At 43.9% G+C, this 21176-nt stretch overlaps 1 protein-coding gene across 6 annotated transcripts in view; it reads right to left on the reverse strand.

Moving 5' to 3' along the window:
- The window catches only part of LOC137200873 (RNA binding protein fox-1 homolog 3-like), a 505114-nt gene that overhangs the window by 30597 nt on the left and 453341 nt on the right, over nucleotides 1-21176 (reverse strand). For 3 of the 6 annotated variants that reach the window (XM_067615568.1, XM_067615564.1, XM_067615565.1), the window contains one exon: nucleotides 968-1219. In XM_067615568.1, the coding sequence (XP_067471669.1) occupies nucleotides 968-1219 (252 nt within the window). Of the gene's footprint in view, nucleotides 1-916; nucleotides 1220-21176 lie in introns of all 6 variants that reach the window. The other 3 variants (XM_067615569.1, XM_067615566.1, XM_067615570.1) reach the window with 1 other exon arrangement.

The raw sequence follows: 21176 nt of genomic DNA on the forward strand, positions 1-21176 counted from the left end.
AAATCTCTCTTCTGCTTGTTGGAGATGATGGGGGGGGTGGGGGGGAGGGGGAGGGAGGGGTGTGTCCTCCCAAAAAAAAGATCCTAAATCATTCATGTCTACAGCATGTCACATCTCATCCATGCAAATAAATAAAGTCACTCAGGTTTTACACGTTTTCAGAGGGAGTAGTCGCAAATGGCTCTTCAGAATTCACCTCTAACTTTGAAGCGCTGACATCAAAGTCCACCGGCGCTCGCTAATGTGCAGCGCTGTCATTCTCAAACCTCACTTTTTTTTTTTTATTAAGAAAGGTCATTTTTGTGTTTGTAGTGCACAATCCTGATAACCTGATAGAGCTACAAAATAAAATACAGGGACCGTATTTACAAATTAAGACAAAAAGATATATTTTCCAAAGTAATCTGTTGACATACCTTGTTTAAAATAATTATATATTATAATTTATGCATTGTATAATTAAAGGTGTAATTATTATTAATTCATTACCACTGTAATTAAGGATTTGTGCTTTCAGTGTTAACCTCTAAACTGCTTTTTCTGTTGTGCGCTGAAGGAAAATCTTGATTTCTGTGTAACACAGAGAGAAACTGCAGAGCAAACAGAGGCGGGAATGGCAGACAATGGCAGATGAGTATTATTATAGTAAAAAAAATAATAATAATAATGTAAAGTTTCTCAGTAAAATGAAAGTTAGGAAGAGAAAACAAGTAGCAACATCTTTAGCTTTGTGAGATAGAAGCTGCTAATCATTTTTATCTCTTTTGTTAATAGTAATGAAGTATCACAATTTGGCAATTTTATATTAGTATGAAAAACAACACAAGTAATTCTCTCTAGACACACAATGAATGTTATGTAAAAATAATGGTATAATGCAACATGGTAAAATAATGATAATATAAGTATATTTTACTTGCTGACAGCGAGTTGAGAACAGTGTTTGCAGATTCTGAGGGACACTGACCGGTGCGGTCGTGGTGGCGGTGATGGTGGGCGTGCTGTTGTCAGTGCCGGCCGGCTCGCTGTGCGTCTGTGTGGGAGTGTACAGGGTCATGGCGTGCTCAGGGACCCGGCTCTGCCCGGTGTAGTCCTGCGTCGGGAGCGGGTGCGGTGCCGCGAACTCTGCGGGGATGCCATTCTGTGGGGGGGGTGGGTACTGGGCTGGGGTGTACGGCTGGGCCATCGCTTCTGGGGGGTTGGTGGCCTCTTGGTTACCCTGCGAGAAACATACACAAAAAAGGCGGCGAGCGTTAGAACTACAGTCGAGATTAAAAGTTAAAACACATTGTTTGACTTGTACGACAGACATGAAAGACGTTTGAGTTTCCCAGCGTGAGTTTGGAAGGCAACTGGGGAGAGATGTCCTGCAAACTAACTAAGTCAGGGGAAAACAGCCATCATATCACATCTCCGCTCGCATTAGAGGATTCCTTGATCATTGCTAATGAACACAGTTTATGTTGTAGAGCATGGCTCGCTGTTGGAGGGGCAAGAGTCAGGGGGGAATCTCAATTGCACTCATGGCAAAGCACAAGAGGAAAGATCAATTAATTGATAAAATTTTGATTAAGGCCTTTGATTTCAATGACAGGTCTGTTAAACTAGCAGCTGCTCACTCTCTCTCTCTCTCTCTCTGAGCTCCACTTTTCGACTTCTAACACCAACCTGTGTCTCACTTTATGAGCTTCCCGTCTGCTTTCTATCCACCGCCTTTGTTTCTTTGTTTCTGTCTCAAGTATCATTAAGATTTTTTGTGACAATGCTTTTCTGCAAGGTTTGTCTTAACACAAGCATCAGCACAATACATTTAACAAAATGAGTAAATCACAAACTATATAAATCATTACTAATAAATCAGCATTTTATGACAACTTTTGGTACTTGACAGTTCAACACTCGTTGCTGGAAACACGTCTTCGTCGGTACGGAAACGTCCTGAAGTTTACTAGCAAGCCGTAGTCGTATAACTCATTCTTCCATATGTCTCCAGCACACACAGTATGTGGTATCCTCACCACATATGTTTTTTAGTCTCTGCTCCTGACTTAAGTGATAGATGGCCCCTTCGCAATGAAGCAGTTTCACAGACCCTTTGTCTCATGTGGATGCTTGAGATGATGAGCTGCAGAAATAATGGACTTTTCTGGCTGGTGCACATTGTTAAACTCAGTAATGGCTGGACTACCGAAGTGCATGTCTTATTGTTGCGAAGCACCGCGCTCTGCGAATCCAGACTAATGAGCAGAACAGTGAGAGATCAGTGCTGCTGGAGCGGATATCCATCCCAACATTAAAAAACACAGAGAGAAAAAGGTGAGACAATAACACTGAAATCCAATAACACCCCCCCCTGCAAATACACTCAATCAAATTTAAAGATACAGATCATGCGAGCTCGACGCATAACTCTTTCGATAAGAGAGAGGGAGGAAAAAGAAAAAAAAAAAAAAGAAGCACACAATAGCAGTAAGGCTTTATGATTGGAGAAAAACAATAACAGTAAACAGATAGAGAAGTTTCTGTCTCTTCCTTTACAAGCTGGCTGGGGATGGTGAGATAGGAGATAAATGTGTTTTCTTCTTCTCTTTTTTTTTTTTTTTTTTTCCGCCGCTGCTGTAGTGTTTGGCCTCCTTCTGCAGATTTCCACAGAAAGCTCTATCTGGGCAGGAGGAGGTTGTGGTTTTAATGAGAGAGAGCTGAGCAACACTATACTGTAAAATGTAGTGGAAATAATTCTACTCTGACGTGTTGGCAAACAAACCTCAGTCTAAACTGCGCTCTGCCAATTAAGGAAATGCTCCATTATCTAAATGAAAAAAGAGAGGAGCCTTGAGAGGGGAGGACTGACCCGGCCGGCCTCCTGCAGCCTGCCGGCCTTCAAGGCTGCTCCTTCTGGAGAAGTGGACCCTCACTCCTGCCTGACCTAATCCTCCTTCTCTTTTTCATTATACTGTATTTCTATCTCCTCTGTCTCTCCCTCAATCCCTCCTCCCCCCTTTTCCCTTTCATGCTCATCTCTTCCTTCTCTCTCTCCCCCCCTCCCCCCCCTCTCTCTTTTTATGCAGAAAGTTTTTTAATCTCTACCCCTGTGCTCTACTTTTCCTCTCCCTCCAGTCATGGCATTATATAACACACTTGCATTGCGGGGCATTCTAATTCAAGGAAGCTCTTGATGTTGGCAATTTTCAACTTCTGAGCACCCATTTTTAAAGGAGAATGGGGGGGTTGGTTACCTAAAAAAAGATGCACCTCCTGGTATGACAGCTGAGAGTACTACCAGATCCGTGTGTCCTCCTTTTTTAACCATCAACAACATCAGTACTCAACAGTCCAGCAGAAAACAAAAAGCTCAGCAGCGTGAAAACACAAGAAAAGGTGCTGTACATCAAACACATGTTCATGTCATTAAGAGCATCAAAGCTTTACTTACATCTTTTTCGTTAAGTCACTGTCACGACCGTGGTCCTGATGGGTGTTTACTGAGGAATGTGTTTACATGCACACTGATATCCTCTGAATATGAGTATATGAGTAAACAGCATCATGTAAACAACATATCCTAGAGATCAGAACCCCTTTGAGAAAACTCTAATTTAAAGCAGGATATTGTGACATGTAAACACCTTCAGCCATCAAAAAAACTGCAAAAAAACATGCAAATAAAAAGTTGAATCCGGCTCAAACAATACGACATCATCCTGCAAATCAAATGCATCCATGTGCACGTTACTTATACCTCTCCATTGTTGAAACAGAAGGTAAAATAGTTGTTGCAGTGATTTCCAGAGTTGTAATCTCAACTTCTCTGCAGTGTTTTTTGTTCTTAAGCCTTCAAACATACGGGTGCATTTCTCAAACTGGACCTCTGGGGTCATATTTTACCTTTCAACCAGTACCTGTGCCTCACTACACTCTCACAAACACTATTTCCAACTTATGATGTGATGTGATGCTATCATATACTCAGATGTGCCTTCTCAATACAACATAAATATTAGCCAGCAAAGCAAAAAAAAAATATGATCCACTCCCTGAAATGAAAACGAAAGTCTGAAGATGACAAGTATTGTTGCTCTTATCTTCCATTACTAGTGATTAGATATGGAAGGAAAAGTCCCAGTAGCAAGAGAACAAATTTAGTTTGTTCCCAACAGTTGAGAACGAAGGTGGTACAAAAAAAACTGAGCGGTTGAGACGTGGAGGTGTCAGAGACACTTGCACCAACGCAGACAGTTAAAAAACCTGTAAAGTGTAGGAAGCGTTCACAAGAGCTGAATAACAAGGTTCCTTTGTGTGGTGCATGTAAATGTCATATTCCAAATATGATCAAAGCAAGACTTAAAACTGGGTACTAGTCTGCATGTAAACAAACATATAATGTGGACTGCGGCATTGATCGGCCAATGATGTTGACTATATCCCCAGTTTGCTTTCTGTGGATCCTTGTCTGATGGTTTGCATTTCCCTGAGAACATGACGTGTGTTTGCTGCCCTGTGCTGTTATGTTCTTGTTTGTGATATCCTTAGTTTACAGAAATCTATGATTTACTTTCCTCTCTTACACTACTGTTTGCTGTTTCTCCTTCATCCCCGAGTTCTGCATTAGTCACGACATGTTTTACTAAACTCGTTAAAAGCATCATCTGCCTTCGAGTGTCCCTCCGCGCTCAGGTCAGAATCCAAATTGTTCCACTCACAGAGCACACAGGCCAGTGTATCTGTGTCAGGTCTGTTGCTATTTGAGCCTTAAACAAGTGCAAAGAACTGAGACGGAGCCAAGTGACACACAAACAGGATAACAGCCGGGAGCTCGGTATCAGAGAAGGAAGACTACTAAAGTGTTGTAGCACCATGCCGCTGCTGTTTCAAAGGGCAGAAAGGCAAAAGCAAGGAGGCGGAGAGTACAGGCCTCATTAGTGAAACACAAAGTAACGCTGGCTCTCGTATGATCTTCGCCTTCCTCTGATGTATGTGACAAACGAGCTATTCAACTGGAAATGAACTGGGAGAAGAAAAAAGGCCCATGCAAATCAGGGGAGTTGTGCTTGTCCCACTGCAACCACTCGCCCTTTTCACTGGGGCTGACTCGCCGTTGTCAAGATAATCCGTGGTGCCTAATGAAAAGCCCTCCATGACAAACCAGTCAGGTACACAGCACATCTCATTCCGGCTGAAAGAGATTGCTGTTCATTATAGCTGCAAACGAGAGCTACGAGTCGTCGTATACGGGGATCCTGGTGAATGTTTTTCTACCTGCAGGCCTGTTTATGGGAAAAGAGCAGGTCCCTTTGCGGCACTTTAATGCCCCCTTACATGGCCTGCTGCCATGAGCCGCCTAAACCTCGTCTCCACGGACACGACAACGAAGAATAAAGGCAACCGGAGAGAGCAGCTTTTATCGATCTCCCTTTCCTTTCCATTCCTCTTTCCCTCCTTTCCCTCCATCTCTCCTTTCACCCCTACTACTCCTATTACTGAAGAGCACAATAAAAAACACTATCTCTAATCTTAAGCACTCTCCTTGTGTAAAATTGGATTGGAAACCCTTACTTAAGGAGATCACTTTTGGAGTGGAGTTTTTTTGTTTTTACAGTCAGCTTCAGCAGCCAAAGAGGTCATCTTGTGGTGATGCCCACTGCTGAGGCTGCCAGTCTGAGAGAAACTCACAGCATTCAGTACTCAAGAGTGAGACAGAGACTTTCACCGGTGCTAACCCCCGGCGAAGATGGTCAAGGCTATATTCCATCTCGGGCAGGTACAACCGCTTGGCCGCTCGCCAGCCATCCGTGATCCTCTTTAGCGGCGCTGGGAGGGACGGTGTTGAGAGGCCAAGAGGAGATGGGCTGTGCAAATACAGAAGCTGTTAGGAGGAACTCATATCGGCAGAGTGCTGCACTGACTCATACGTGCGACGGAGGGTCAAAGAGCAACGCGAAGGCAAAATACGGCGAGCGACTAATTGCGTTGCATTGAATCCGGAGGGAAATCACTCAAATGGGGAGAGGGCTGATCAATCTCTGCGATAGGAGCTGTGATGGAGTGGGCAGCTTTATGGCTTCAGCTCAGTCACACACAGCTCGGATCATTTTTCAGCAAAGGGCCTTCCTACTTTACATGGTTCCTACTGTATGACACTAATAGTCTACAGCAAGCAATGTTCCTCCTGATTTTATACACCGAGCAATTCAAACAGATTTATGAACAGCTCTGCAGTGTTTTTTTTGTTTTTTTTTGCATAATCCAAACAGCATGAATAGTCTAATGTTGACTTAACATAAAGCATTGCTGTCTCATCCCTTCATGGAAAATGTACACAAGCAACTTGCTTTGTCAAATAATGGATGACATAACATTTTTTAAGTGAATCTTAAGCTCCTCGGTGCTTGAAAAGTTGTTCTTGTCTCATCCGAAGCATCATTCACGGGGAGCCTTTTCTCTCCAGAACCAGAGAAGTAATGCTCATTTGGTTTTAATGACCGCCTGACAGTGACAGTGGCAAACTTGTGACAAATCCCACTAGGCCGTCACAGCACAAACCCGAGTTTATAGTGAAAAGTGTAACGCAGCTCAGCGGAGGCCAACGTACGGCAATCAGTTGATGCAACACAAACGAAACACTGAGAGGTTTTCAGCCAGCTGCATGAGAGCCTCTTGTTGTCCCCGGCTCTGCTGCTGATGCTCGGTTAATTGTAGCCCCGCACACAGACAGGCAGGCAGGCAGGCGAAAAGACGGCCCGAGATGATTTCCACAGGCAACTGGCATTCATTTTGTCTTGAAGGCGCATAAATAAAGGCTGTCTAGCCGGGTCCATTTTAATTAGGCGAGCCACATGATCTTACTCCAACTCTCTCTGTTAACACACACCAGAGGCTGCGGCATGTGTTAATTACAACCACATGCCACACAGTGAATCCAAGGTGAGCCAGAAAAGAGAAACTCAGAAGTAGTAAACAACAACGCCCCCCCCCTCTCCCCACCTCTCCCCACCTCTCCTTTCTCCCACCTCCCCTCCCACCTCAACAAAACCCCGGTCTTCCTCACCACAACAGTCGGTTTATGATTTCAAATAGGCTGGGGAGAGGGTTATTGTTTTGTCTCACATTTCCTCTCTTGCAAACTCCCGTCTCTCCATTTTTCCACCTCATTTGTGGAAAAATCAATTCATGAAAATAAACACTCGGTGTCTACACTCCGCGTCCGAGTCAATTTATATTTCGTGCATGTTTCTGCCCGCTCTTTTTTTTCCGAGAGGCTTAATCGTTTTCACGTGTCACATATGTTTCATCCCCTCTAACGTGATTTTTCCTCGTTATTGGGAGCACTTATTTGCACCGCGGCCTTGGACGGAGGTATTAGAAAGAGAGTTCATTTTCCTCAATCCCTTGCTGATTTGTTCATTACATTGCAGCGGAGAGACGCCGCACACGGATCCTTGTACCGAGATGTGACTGCTCTTAGCGGTTGCGACTGCGAGTGTTACTATACCTCAGAGACGCCGGAGCGCCACTTAATAAACAGAGTAGACAGAGGATCACTTTGAACTCCTGTGACATGTAATGAACCTGTCTGTCTCAGCCACAGCTCTGTCTGGGCTCAGGCGCTGCGTGGTAAAAAAAATTCAGATAAATAAAATAAACAACAAGAAGTACCGCCTCGTGGTTACACGCCTCCGCCAACCAGTCAAGTTGCAGTTTACATCCATGTCTGTCCAGTAGGGATGTGCAGAGGGCCCAGTATTTGTATTTGTATCTGTATTTGTTGAGGCAGCAAAATTATTTGTATTTGTATTCGAATAAAAGTGGAAAGAGGTTTAAAAATCCTGTTTTTGTTGTTATTACACTTCTAATTTTAGAAAATGAAAGTGTTACAATAAGTGTGCATGAAGTGTTCCCTTGGGAGAACACCCCCAACTGCAGGAGTGATGTCCAAATTAGGAAATGTGCATCATGTAGCGGGTGGATGTGACTCCCCTCGTTGAGACCTGCTGATAGACGTAACAGCGGAGCAGAGGAGAGACACTGAGATAGTGATGTAACCGACCTTTTTTTCTTCCCGAAAACAAATAATTTTTAAAATATTTGTATGAAACAAATATTTAAACGCACTATTTGTGCTTTGCCGAATAGCGTATTTGTATTTGGGCACATCCCTACTGTCCAGACTCATATAATATTTGTAGTGAAGACTTTGAAGGAATTTAATAAAAGCTATTAAGTGTATTTTCCTTGTATGTGTTCACATGTTTGGCCAATAAATTCTGATCGAACACAAAGTTGTAGCCATGACAGTAGATGACGCTTCATATATGGATTCTAAAACATGTATATACGCTTCACACACACCTTCAACCAGGCAGCACAGAAGATCTAAACAGTCACCACAGTGTCAAGATTAGTGTCACTGATTCAGTATCCGACCAAATATGAAATATGGTCACAATCTCCCCGTCTGTTCTTGAGTTATGGCTTTGAATAACGGCCAGTAAAGTGTTTTTAGCAGAACATTATGATGTCTCAATGAAGTTGACCTTTGACCTTTTGGATATAAAATGTCATCACTTCATCATTTTATCCTATTAGACCTATTTGTGTGGAAATTTGTCATAATTAGCGTATGAATTCTTCAGTTACGGCCAAAAAAAATGTGTTTTATGAAGTCACGGTGACCTTGACCTGTGACCACCTGAAATCTAATCAGTTCATCCTCGAAGTGGAAGTTTGTGCCAAATTTATGGGAATTCCCTCAAGGCGTTCCCGAGACACGGCGCTCACAAGAATGAGACAGACAGACGGACAGACAGACGGACGGACGGACAACCTGAAAAACATAACGCCTCCGGCCGCGGCTGTCACCGGCGCAGAGGCATAAAAACACATCCAAATAAGCCTGGAGGCCCTGTGGAAAAAAAAGCCATCAGTTACACATGGTTAGACTCGTAGCGTTTTGCCAACGCCATAAGAGGAGATAATTGTCTGTTTCAGTGCTGTTGCCTCTTTTGTTGCATAACAGATATTTACATCTGGGACTAATTACTCCAGACTGGGTGTCAAATTTCGGATTAACTTGTGGGATGCATCCAGTTTGGTGTTTAGACTCATTTATTAGTGAGAACAGATACTGTGCTGCTTTGACCCCGTCAGAAACACACCAAAAAAACTTTTTCATCTACTTTTTTTTTTTTTTTTTCCTTTAAAGTTGTCAGAACAAAGTGAAAATTGACTATTCTATTAAAAAAAAAAATCCTCCCAAACTGAAAGACTTCTTTGAGATTGCTATTGATCACTAAGATAAGGACATGAATAAAATGAAAACTGATAACTGAACAGTGGGATGTTCTGTCATTCTGGTCATATAAACCCCCCCTCACCCCTCCACCCCCCCTCCCCTATATCAATTCCACACTGTCGTCATGCCAGTGCATTGCTCTTCAGACTACAGATGAGTCTTTGAGGAAATTCTACAGGGGATAAAAATGCCAACATTTGTTTTACAATCAGCTGATTGTCATGTTAATTTGCTCTTTTTTTTCATGTGCGGGGGGGGGGGGGGTTATGATACAGGGGGGCCAGAGTTCCTCGTGGGGACAAAATGCCATTACTTAAGCATGCAGGAATCTCAACATGACATTCCTTGACCGCTGTGACAATGGCAACATATGCAAATGAAGGAGAGTGCCACTCTCATTATGACCCTGTCAAAGAGACTCTGACACCTCCCACCGGACCCCGAGCATGTTCGGAAAAGGAGGAGAACTGAAAAAGAGAGATAAACGGGAAAAAAAAAAGAAGAAGCAACGACGACGGGGTTCTGGGAAGAGAACAGGTGTAACGTTATGTTATCTCTCCTTCCCTTCCTAACCTATCGCTCTACTTCGCCTCTCTCTAGATTCTTAATTTTTTTTTTTTTTTTTAGTCTTGGCTCTGCAGTGGAAGGAGGGACAGGTTTACATGGGTGGGATTTCTTTGAAGTGAAAATGCTGAGTCCTCCCCGCTGTAGCCAAAGCTCATCTAATCAGGGGGCTAATTCCAGTTATTAAGATTTGAGAGATAACTTTGATTCATCACAGTCCATCTACCCCGATCGGTTAATCACTGTCACGCTAAGCTCTTTTTTAGTCATCCTTTTGTTTCCACTCCCTCTGGCACGCTGAGAGGGGGGAATAAAGAGAGATAGAAGAGAAGGAAAAGGAGAAGATATTAACAATATTAATGACCCATGATTCTCGTCTCCTTAATGAGAAGGGTTATTAACTGTGATTATCCGTGATGAAATGGTGGTAATTCTTGAAAGCTTGAGAAAACTTGTACAATCGCTTGTCTGCTGATTTGCTCCTGTGATGTTTAAAGAAAGGAAAAAAGGTGAGCATGGTGAGAAAGACAGAAAGAGAACTTAAAGGATAAAGAGGCGGGGGCAACCTGGGGAAATGGAGATGCTCGCAACAGGAAGCTGGGAGGGTTTTTTTTTTTTTTTTTTTTTTTTGGGGAAGCTAAGACAACCGTCTCTAGTCCCAGCGCTGCTGCATCTCAGACAGTTAAAATCTGTCTTCTTCACAGAGATGAATCCAAACTCTGAAGTGTTTCTCCCTCTCAAAACCCTCGGCGCCGCGTCGCCTCTGGCGTCCTCTCCCCCCACCGATTCCTCTCCCGTGGCTAACGAGTGGGCCAACGTACCCACCCAGTCGCCCATCTGCCGGTTGACACTGCTGAATGGCTGTTTGAACACCTATGCCGCTCTCGCCAGATCCCTGATACAGCATTTCCCCTCTTCTCTCGCTAACCTTTTTTTTCATTCCAATTATAGGAAGTTGCATGCTTGTGGAGTCCCTGTCGGCTCCATATGATTCCCACAACGGAGAGGACGGGGGAGGCGGCGAGAGAGGAGGGGGGGGGCTGTCTGGTGAATCATTGATGTGCAGTCAGACTGTTTCATTGCAGATCTGTGTGCGTGTGTGTGTGTGTGTACGGGGTAAGAAGGGGGTTAGCAGCAGACAGATAACAATCTTGAATTATGCATGTCTGTCCCTTGTGAGGAGTCGGAGGGAGAAAGGGTGGAGGGGGGGGGGGGGGGGGGGCTGGCGACGAGGATGAGCCACATCCTCTTATCCCCAGGGACAAATTTGGATAGAAAAAGAGCTAGGTGCGGAAAAGTCGGGACCACCATGAGCGCAAACCTGACTGCTTCACACGCCCGTCTTTAGCTCGACAAACTCCTCAAGCTGTGATGGCTGCCGTCTCACAACTGCACACGATCCACTCGTTGACGCACAGAAAAAAAAACCCCATTCAGGTAAAAAAAAACATCCCGGTGATGAAGCCTGCTCTGTGGTAATAATGCTAACGGGCCGGTAGCGGCAGATTTGCCAACTTATTTGTTAGATGTTCCTCTTAAAAGCATCTCTGGGAATTTAAGCCCGGGCCACGTAAAAACACTATCACCCTCCTAAAATTACACTGTATCACGGAAACACCTGCTGGGCCCATTTTAGATAATAATCCCATTTCTACATGCCAGTACAGCTCTCAGACGGGAGAAATTGGATTGTTTGCATTACTGACCTGTGGAGCAAGGCAGTCTGGGAAAAAAAAAAAAAAGCAACAGCCTTGAGGCTTTATTAGATTCAATCGGTCTTTCATAAACAAAACCTTACTTTTCGAAAAGGTAGAAAAAAAAAAATCTACTAAATGTGGGCAAGCCAGCACTTTGTGGACACACTCCATTTATTTTCTCCAATTAAATCTCTTTAATTGGATTGAGGGCTGGCACCTGGTTTACACTCTGTCAACCACGCAATCCACAATAATTGATGCCAGAGCCGTGGTGTGTGTGTGTTTGTGTGTGTGTTTGTGTGTGTTTGTGTATGTGTGTGTGTGTGTGTGTGTGTGCGTGGGATGTGTAGCGATGGGGGAGGGATTTAGAGCATGTCTCACTACTCCACAATTTCACTGTGATCAATTTATCAATGGCCCGCCTCGCTGTCCACCAGCGTCCACCGCACTGAGATGGGAAATACCTTTACACACACACACACACACACACACACACACACACACACACACACACACACAAACACGAGCAGTAGTGGAACAATACCCACATTTTAAAAAAATACTATACGAGTGAAAGTATGGAAGTAATATCAGCTAAATGTATCAAAATAAAAGTATCCATGCAGAAAAACTGACCCTGTGAGCTAATATTATATATTATATTTTATTTATTTATTAGTATTTTTTACTGTGTTAGTAGCATTTAGTGTGATAATGAGCTATTGGTCAGTTTAATCCATATACACATATATATATATATATATACTCCATATACAGGATTTATCCCACAATGCATCACTCAATCGATGGTCACTAACTGAAAAGGCAAATTTAGACCTCAGCAGTGTCTGAAAGTGCTTTTATTTTTTATATTTTTCCATCTGACACACTATGTCGTCCTGTAGATAACAATGCTTATATAATGTGTGGTGAATAGTGAACGATATCTATAAAAAGAACATTTATTTCTGTATTAATATAAAGTAGCAGGAAGAGGAAATACTCTACTACCCTGTACTGGTGTACTCATGCACCACAAAATGAAGCTGAGCACTAGTGTAAACGTCCTCACTTTGCACCACTACGCACCAGCATAAAGAGAAAAAAAATCCACACACGCCCTCACATGTATGTACATTTAAAAGTTCAAACAAATGCTAATGCGACAGATTTACATACACAGTTTCTTGAGCTCTGATATCACATGTGAATATTCACACCTACTGGAACTGGGATCCTCTCTCTCTCTCTCTCTCTCTCTCTCTCTCTCTCCTGAATACAAATGCCTGAGCGGAATACAAATGGTGTGCGCCCACACGTGGAAAACGCGCAGAGATACAAATCCGAGAGATGCATCAACGGCGCTCCTGACAGCACCTTTAAGACACTTTGAGAAACACCCCGGCTCCTGAATACCGAGCTCGGGCTCGCCGCCGTACAAATGGAGAGAGGCAGAGACGGAGCGAGAGTGAGGCCGAGGGAGACCCGACACAGTAAATAAAAATACAATTTCCTCCGGTGACATGCCCATTCTGTTGGAAGCCTGACTCTAATTATTCTAAGCACTTTGAGGGATGGCTTTCCACTGCATTAATCTACACATCCCACTAGCCCATCCGCAGTCAATGCACTTTTAACTACCTAAGGATGCCCCCCCTCCCCTCCCACCCCCCCTCCCGAAACTCTTCCCTAAAAACCTCAGGAGGAGGAGATTGACTTTGTACAGCGATGGGCTAAAAGTGCTTTGCCTGAGTGAATCTTTCTCTAAATCTCGCAAGCACAACAACCATGCCACAATTTTCATTTTCAATTTCAAATCCCTCCCCTCTAAAAAAAAAAAACTCAAAGAGGGAACGTGAAGGCTGTGCGGCTCAGAATAAGTGAATTCTCATTACATGGGGGGCTTGTATGAGAGTGTGGTTGTTGTTTTTTTTTTTTTTTCCTCTGGGCAAAGGAAAGCACTCGTAGCTCATTTGGAAGCGAGATGAATCGATAAATCACCGGGGGGACTATCAATCAATCAATGAGCCTATCAATACTCTGGCTCCTCCCACCGCGAGAAGCCATCTTTGCTAAGAATATGTCGGCTAAATGGGCTTTTAACATAATAGCTCCGTCCACTTGTGCCTGAGTGCCGGATTGATGCGGTGCGATGTTTACGTGTTGACACAAGCTGTAATAGTGATACACAGCAGGTCCCGTGTTTACATGTAAAATAATCAGGACACACACACACACACACACACACACACACACACACACACACACACACACACATGCACTTCAGATCATGTTTATCAGAATCTAAATAAGATCAAACCTTCTTTGAAACAGCTCGGCTCTCTGATGGAGGCTGTATATTTGGCTTTGCTGCACTGCTATATCTACTCTTTATAAACATCTGCCCCCTCGGTGCACACACACACACACATAGCGAGAGAGAGAGAGAGAGAGAGAGAGGGAAAAAAAATTAAAAAAAGAAGGAGCGATACAGAAATAGAGAGGCCGGAAGCAAAGATCTAGCTTTCCTTAATTAATCAGCCCTCATTTTTAAGTACAAAGTTTGTAAAAAGGGGACTTACAGCAGCAGAGACATGATGAGGACGGTCACATGTGGATGTGAATCGTAGGGCAGCAGTGAGACTGTTAAAGGATGAGACTGCTGATATTTATATTCTTCTTATTGTCACCAAATCATCACCATTAATGAATTGATCTATCGTGTGTGTACATACTTTATTCCTCTGTGTCATAAACCTCCGTTGTTCAAAAACACATCAATGAGCCACATGTTCCTTCATCACCATGAACACACACACACACACACACACACACCGTCCTGCTACCAGCAATTACAGTACCACACTAGAGGACCAGATGTGTATTAATGCTGCTGCTGAAAATAGACAACAAATTAACTACACTAAAAATGAAACTATAGATTTTTACGCCATTTTTTGTACAAGATTTATATCTTCCGAGAGCTACAGACAGAGGAGGGGAGTCGGCTTTGATGGCTATGATGCATATGATGCATCAACAGTTTAATAATCAAAGCCTGGTATTAATAAATGTTCCCTTTTTAGTGATCAGTGGTTGCAGGAACCTGAAATGCTGAATATGATTCCTCCTCTCACCAGCAGCCAGTGTAAAAAATTTTTTGGCAGATACATTAAGTTTCCTCTTAAGTTCCCATCTCCGACCCCTTCAGCAAAGCACTTTTCTGCTCCTAACCACCCGGTAGCCATCTTCACTGCACCCAGAGTTTATGTGCACGAATGATGTGCAAGAGCACTGCAGGGCGCTGCCTGCAAAAAAGAGGTTGCACACTCAGCAAACACATGTCGAATTTAAAAAAAAAAAAAAGAAGTAATGAATGAATAAACAAGCAAGCAAACAAATAAATACATAAAGTTGTTTTTATTCAGAGAGAATTTACTAAAGTTGAGTGTGAATTTGTTCCTAAAACTAGCGGATTACAAGCATTGATTTACATTATGGGGGAAAAGAGGTGGTTGTATTCTTTTTTTTTTTTTACTCAGGCGACCTAATCAAGGTCTGGAGACTTATAAATGCTGGAAGAAGAGAAGGAGGAAATAATGCTGTCAAAGAGACAAAAAAAAGGGGCGCTTGTGTGCAATTCTGTAGCAGCACAGGGGATGTAAACACACAGAAGAAAGTGAAGTGACAGTGATGTGAAACTGAGGAGAAGGGGAATTAAGTGAAAGTAGCCGAAGAGAGGAGGTCCGTTATTGTGTACGAGTTAGAACGATGAGTGAGAGATGCGTCGCTGTTTGTAATTTGTCACCTCTGAGACGAATCCGTACGCTTTGTTTTTATTTTCCTCTCGGTGCGCCACCGAGGCTGTGATCCTGCTCCTCTTAGGACAGATTTAATAACATCTGTAAAGTCCTGAAGTCCTGGACCTGATGCACGAGTAAGAAGTGGCTGAGCATCTATTTGTGCATGTGTCTAACAGTGTCTGCTGATGGTTCTCTAATGATAAACTCCAAAAAAATAGACTGTTTAGGTAGGCTGCTAATTTCTTGCGGCAAGGTGGTTTATTTCATTTAAATTCTTTGTTTTATAATCAAAACAAATCAAAAATGCACAGTTAAACTGATGTAGAGCATAATAAAATGCAAAAATATAAACATGGATTTCAGGGTTTAAGCGTGATTATTCTGGAAAATGACACCAACACTAATGTTTTAATGCTGTTTGTATGTTGTTACCACTATAACAAGGCTGCACCTGTAGAGGATCCATTGATGTTGAGGACCCTTATTGAAATCAGCACAAGCTTACATCCAAAAAAGCAAAGGCTGCATAATTTGTTTGGAATGAAAACACCCATGATGATGATATAACATGTATTATTTTCAACCATAGTAGTTCATGGAGAAACAGTCAAAATGTTCCAAAAGTTTCAATCTTCTAAAAATTCCTGGAGCCACAGAAGCCTGTTGGCCTGTGACCAAACTTTTCACCTAATTTCACTTGTCTTTGGGAAACTCCATCCCGCTACAGTAGCTAACAACCACACCGACCACCAAATTGGACCGAAAAAACCTCCTCGGAAAAGTTAATGATCCATCCGAGTTTTGGTCCTAATGCATGAAGGCTGCATCACATCGGAGGAGCCCGACTGGTGACACCCGGCGGTTATTTAAAGGGCCAGAATACACACATCGCATGTGTGTTTGCTGTGCTCTGAATACAGTGCTACTATGTGGCGGCTGACACAATAGGGAAACCGATTGGTGGCTGTGCAGCTCTCCATCACATCGCAGCGGAGAGAGGAAACGTGAGGCCTAAGGGGTCAGCGCTGTGGCTGCCTGCAGACACGAGGCACCGGGCCCAGCCATTACTGTTAGCTAATTGGAGTTTTCCTCGGGGTCAGGCTAGCCATCTGTGGTGCCTTTACCACCGAAGAACCCCCCCACACCTACCCCCTGCATCATTTTTAACACTTTGTCACCGCTTGACGTGACTCTCTTCCCCCCCCCCCCCCCTTTAAGGACAGGGAGGTTGGAGAGGTTGGGGAGGTTGGGGATGGGGGGGGGGGATTAAGGAAGGAGTGTGATCTTCCTCCGCTGCTGCAGCTGGTTAATAGGAAAAGTCTCTGTCTCCTCTGTGCACCATTCATCATGTCAAATGGTAATATCTTTAAAGGTCAGACCGAGTCATAAAGAAAAAAAGAGCCTTGGCTAAACTTTCCCTGGGATTTCCAGAGGTCTAATCACCAATCACCAAATCTGAAGTGTCTCTTTTGATTGGCTTTTGATGGCCTTGTTTCAAAGTGAATCATTACCCAAAAAAAAAAAAAAAAAAAGGAGGAGCATTTAGAAGAGCAGAAGCTGGCTAATTTTTTAACATTTTTTTTTTAACATGAAGGAAATTCTCTGGATGGAATTAACCAGCTTGATAAAAAAAAAAAAAAAAACAAGCACAAAGAAGGAGGAAAAATACAAAAAAAAAACACAAAACTGCAGCACGGCATGATTGAGCCAGCTGACTTCAAGCTGGAAAGCAGCAGCAGGGTGCAAAAAAAAAGAGTGTAACAGCGAGAGATTCACATAAGATTCTTGATTCTTATCTCCTGAATCGATTCACAAATGTCAAAAATCGATTTTCTAAACGTTAGTTAATAACGGAACAAAAAAGGTGGAACTAAACTGCGATGCCGGTGCAGCATCAGGACAGTTTACAGCAGCGCACACGCTGGAGTTATCTTGTAGTTCATCTTCAAAAAAAAAAAGGCAGCGGATACAAGCATTTTCTTGATTTAATGACTAAATAATTACCTCGGCGAGATGAATGTGAAGCATATCGTGAACTTTTTACACCACTCAGAGACTAAAGCAGAGCAGCAGTAACAAACCAGCTGACCCACATACACACACACACTGCAGCATTAAACAACGGCTCAGTCTGTTTCACCTCAAAAACCCTGCGCCCGCTCAGCGTCTCGGACGACGATGTCTTTCCCCCCCCCCGGAGCTAATGCAGCAGCAGAGATGCTAACAACAACAACAACAGCCGATCAATCCTCCCCCTCAGTTTGTTACTGTCATACAGGACGGAGACTGTAAGATGCTTTCAAATGAATTCATTCATTAATTAATGCAGTTAACTTTTTATAAAATAAAAAGGCTGCGGACCGTTTATCTTAATTGCCGGTTAAGTTTCATATAGTATTTCAGTGGACTAAGGACACCAGTATATTAGACACAGTACACTAGAGCGAGAGATTGAAGATGGCGCCACGTTTTCTATTCATTCAATCAATCGAGAATCGGTTTTGAATCGATAATCGATTTTGAATCTGGTGGAGAATCAGAACATTCAGACCCCTAAAGGAAAAGGTAGCTGGCGGGGGTGAATAAAAAGAGAAGCAGAGGAGCTAAAGACTGCTACTGTCTGACAAGTGTCACACTTGCGCTTCGATCCAGCCTTCCTCCTGCGCTAATGACTGTCAACACGACAAGCAGGGCCGTCTGAAGGGGGAGAAAATTACTCGCTGAAAAGCAATTGACTGACCCCCATCATTTCTCAGGGAACCAGTGACCTGTGAATATTTCATTATGGGGAAAGTCGTGAGGCCCATATAAATTGGGGGCAGAGGGTGGAGGGTGGGGAGGTGGTGGGGGTGTTGATCTGCTGAGCTGTGCTGCCCCATGCCGAAGAAGGGAAACCGGGGGCAGACCTTCCTGCCTGCCTGCCTGCCTGCCTGCCTGCCTGCCTGCCTGCCTGCCTTTGTGGCCCTGCTCACTACTCCTACGATGCATATTTCAGCGCAGAGACGGAGAGGAAATTCATTTACAAAGAAAAGTCTGAAGAGAAGGGAGGATTCGGGAGTGGAACGAGAAGAAAATAAAGTGAAGAAGAAGAAGAAAAAAAAAGAAGACAGAAATGTTTTGTAGGTTTGGGTCACGGCGAGCCATTCTTTTATCCTCGGCGCGACATTTGTCTTACATTGAGAAACATCAGAGGCCTCGGAATCGAGAGGGGCAGGAAGAGAAAGAGAAGACCAGAAAGATGAAAGAAAATCAATCCCCCCGGCAAGCTTGATTGATCGGTGGAGTTTTGGACAATTTCATCAGGAGACTCCACTAACCAGAGATGACACGACCCATATTGGAGGGAGAAGGCATTGTGGAGATTGATACCCGCATTAGAGGCATCAGGTCGGATAAACGCGGGCTCTGGCAGTAAATACACTGGGCCGGCGTGCCCCCTCAATGACGACTTAATGCCAGAAAAATCCTCACAACCCACACTTTACTTTTCAAACTTTGACTGGACGGGATAATTGAGTCAATTAGGAGCACCTTAATCCGTGGAAGGGATCTTCAAAAGAAGAAATATACAGTCAAGGTTTGGGTTTGGTCTTAAGGATATAAATAAAGAGAGCTCGGAGATTGTCTCTGTTTATCCAACGATGGAGGGAAAGAGCAGAAGGATTATTTCTGATCTCGTTCAGGAACCTCATGTTACATATTAACTTCTACTCTCAAGCAAAACTTTAATTCACCACTTTCGGAAGGAGCAACACTATTTTATAATTACTTCGTGACAGTTAAGTACTCGTCAACATTGGAGGAATTGTTATGTTCCGCGACGAGAACCGAGATGATAATATCAGGAATGAATTAAATCAGATAAGAACAAGAGAATCAGGTATAATATCATTTTCTGGTTATTCTGACATTTTCTCTTTATTCCCCCTATTATTCTAAGACAAGCTTCAAAGACGGGAGGTGAAAGAAAGTCAATAAGCGCATCATGATCTAAACTTCCGCTGGATCCAACCTCGATGAGAAGCCAGTTCTCCCCGCTCTCTCCGCCGTGTATGTCAAACCAATGGAGGGAGGAAATGGACAGGGTGAACTAGGGGGGAGGTGCGGAGGGACGGAGGGAATACTGCTGATCGAGCAGATCGGGCAAGAAAGCATGAAATACTACATTACAGAGAGAAAAAGGACAAAAGCAGCCACCAGGGCCTGATCATGTAGGCCTGACAGTGGAGGCAGAGTAGAGGGGGGGGGGGTGGAGGGTGGAAGTAATCGAGGGTCACACAGGCTAGATGACTGATCGGGGGACGTCGGGCAAAGTGACAATTTTTGCGGATGGTAAATATTTCAACAGCGCTCGGTCGTGCGGTGGAGGTCAAGCAAGCTCCATTTTAAAACACAATAGACAGACACCTTTAATAAAACATCCCACATAAACACACATACCAGAGCTGCTCACACACACACACACACACACACACAGAGAGAGAGAGAGAGAGAGAGAGAGAGAAAACTGTTCTTTTTCTTACGGTAATGGTCTAATTTCCTCGGCTGCAGCCAGAGGAAGTTGCCTTTAGAAAAAAAAAAAAATGAAATTCAGGTCTGCGCTCATAAGCAGGTGGGGGGGACGTGACCATGACTGTCGGTGACATTTTGCAATGATCCACTTTTAATGCAACAAAAAGGCCTCCTCAGCCCCCAGTCTCATATCTGGTTTAAAAATCAAAGCCTTAAAGAGCATGTAGGATCCTTCTTCTCTTTTTTTTTTTTTTTTACTTTTTTTTAAGTGCACTAGCAAAGGAGGAAGGGGGAAAAAAAATGGCAGTAAAATTTAAAAAAAATAAAAAATATCCTCCTAGCTTCCAGCTCAGCCGACTGACATCCCTCCAGATGAGAACTGGAGCGTCTCACTGATGTACAACAGCGGCGCCGGTGTGACAGTGCACATGGATCTGGTCCACGTATCGCTGGCTGAACATCACTTGCAGCACCTCCTGCAGACACATCCAACTCAAAGCCTTTGTTGACTACCCAGAGTGCCCCTGTTCTCTTTGTCCGTCAGCACAGGTAGCTAGTCAAAGCACAGGGAGACAAAGCCTGACTGTAGTCCAGAGGCTTTCTGCTGAGCCCCCCCCCTCCCTGCCTCCCTCCCTCCCCAGCTCCTGTAAACTTGGCAGCTGATGTCAGTAGCTGCTGAGTGGGGTCAAAAAAAAGCGATGTTCCCCCCTTTTTGCTCACCATCCTCGTTTATTCGTGATAAGGCGGCTTGAGAGTGAGCGAGGAGGAGGGAGGAGGGGGCGGGGGTGGGTGGGGGGGGGACAAACGAAGCTTGTTATAGTGTCAGAGACGGGATTGGCTCCAATCCTCTGTTTTACATTACTGCATGTCTGCAGGAAAGTTGATTAAAGCTCACGCACAGATGTGAACTCCTCACCTGCTCTGCCTTTCATCACTGTTGGGGTGTGGTGGAGCTTTGGGGGGGGGGGGGGTTGGGGGGGGGGGGGCCTCCTGCCCTGCTTTGCTTTGCTGTGCTGTGTATGCACTGAGATTATGACCATGAAGGCTACATTACAGTGCTCTCAAAGGGTAATCAGAAGCTCTCGGGGTGGGTGGGGATAGGGTGGCCTGGGTGTGGGTGGTTGCAAAGAGCTAGATGGTGGGTGCTCATTTATCAAACACCTCCAGGATAGATAACCTCCCTTCTCTTTCTTTCTCCTCCATCAAAAATGTGCCGTGCATGAAAAAAAAAAAACCCAGCTAGCTTCACTTTGAGCCTGAACCGGTGCTTTCTGGAGCTTCGTCCTCGTGGCAAATTAAGACCCATAATGA

Source organism: Thunnus thynnus, chromosome 17 (assembly GCF_963924715.1).
Source record: "Thunnus thynnus chromosome 17, fThuThy2.1, whole genome shotgun sequence".
Lineage (NCBI taxonomy): Eukaryota > Metazoa > Chordata > Actinopteri > Scombriformes > Scombridae > Thunnus > Thunnus thynnus.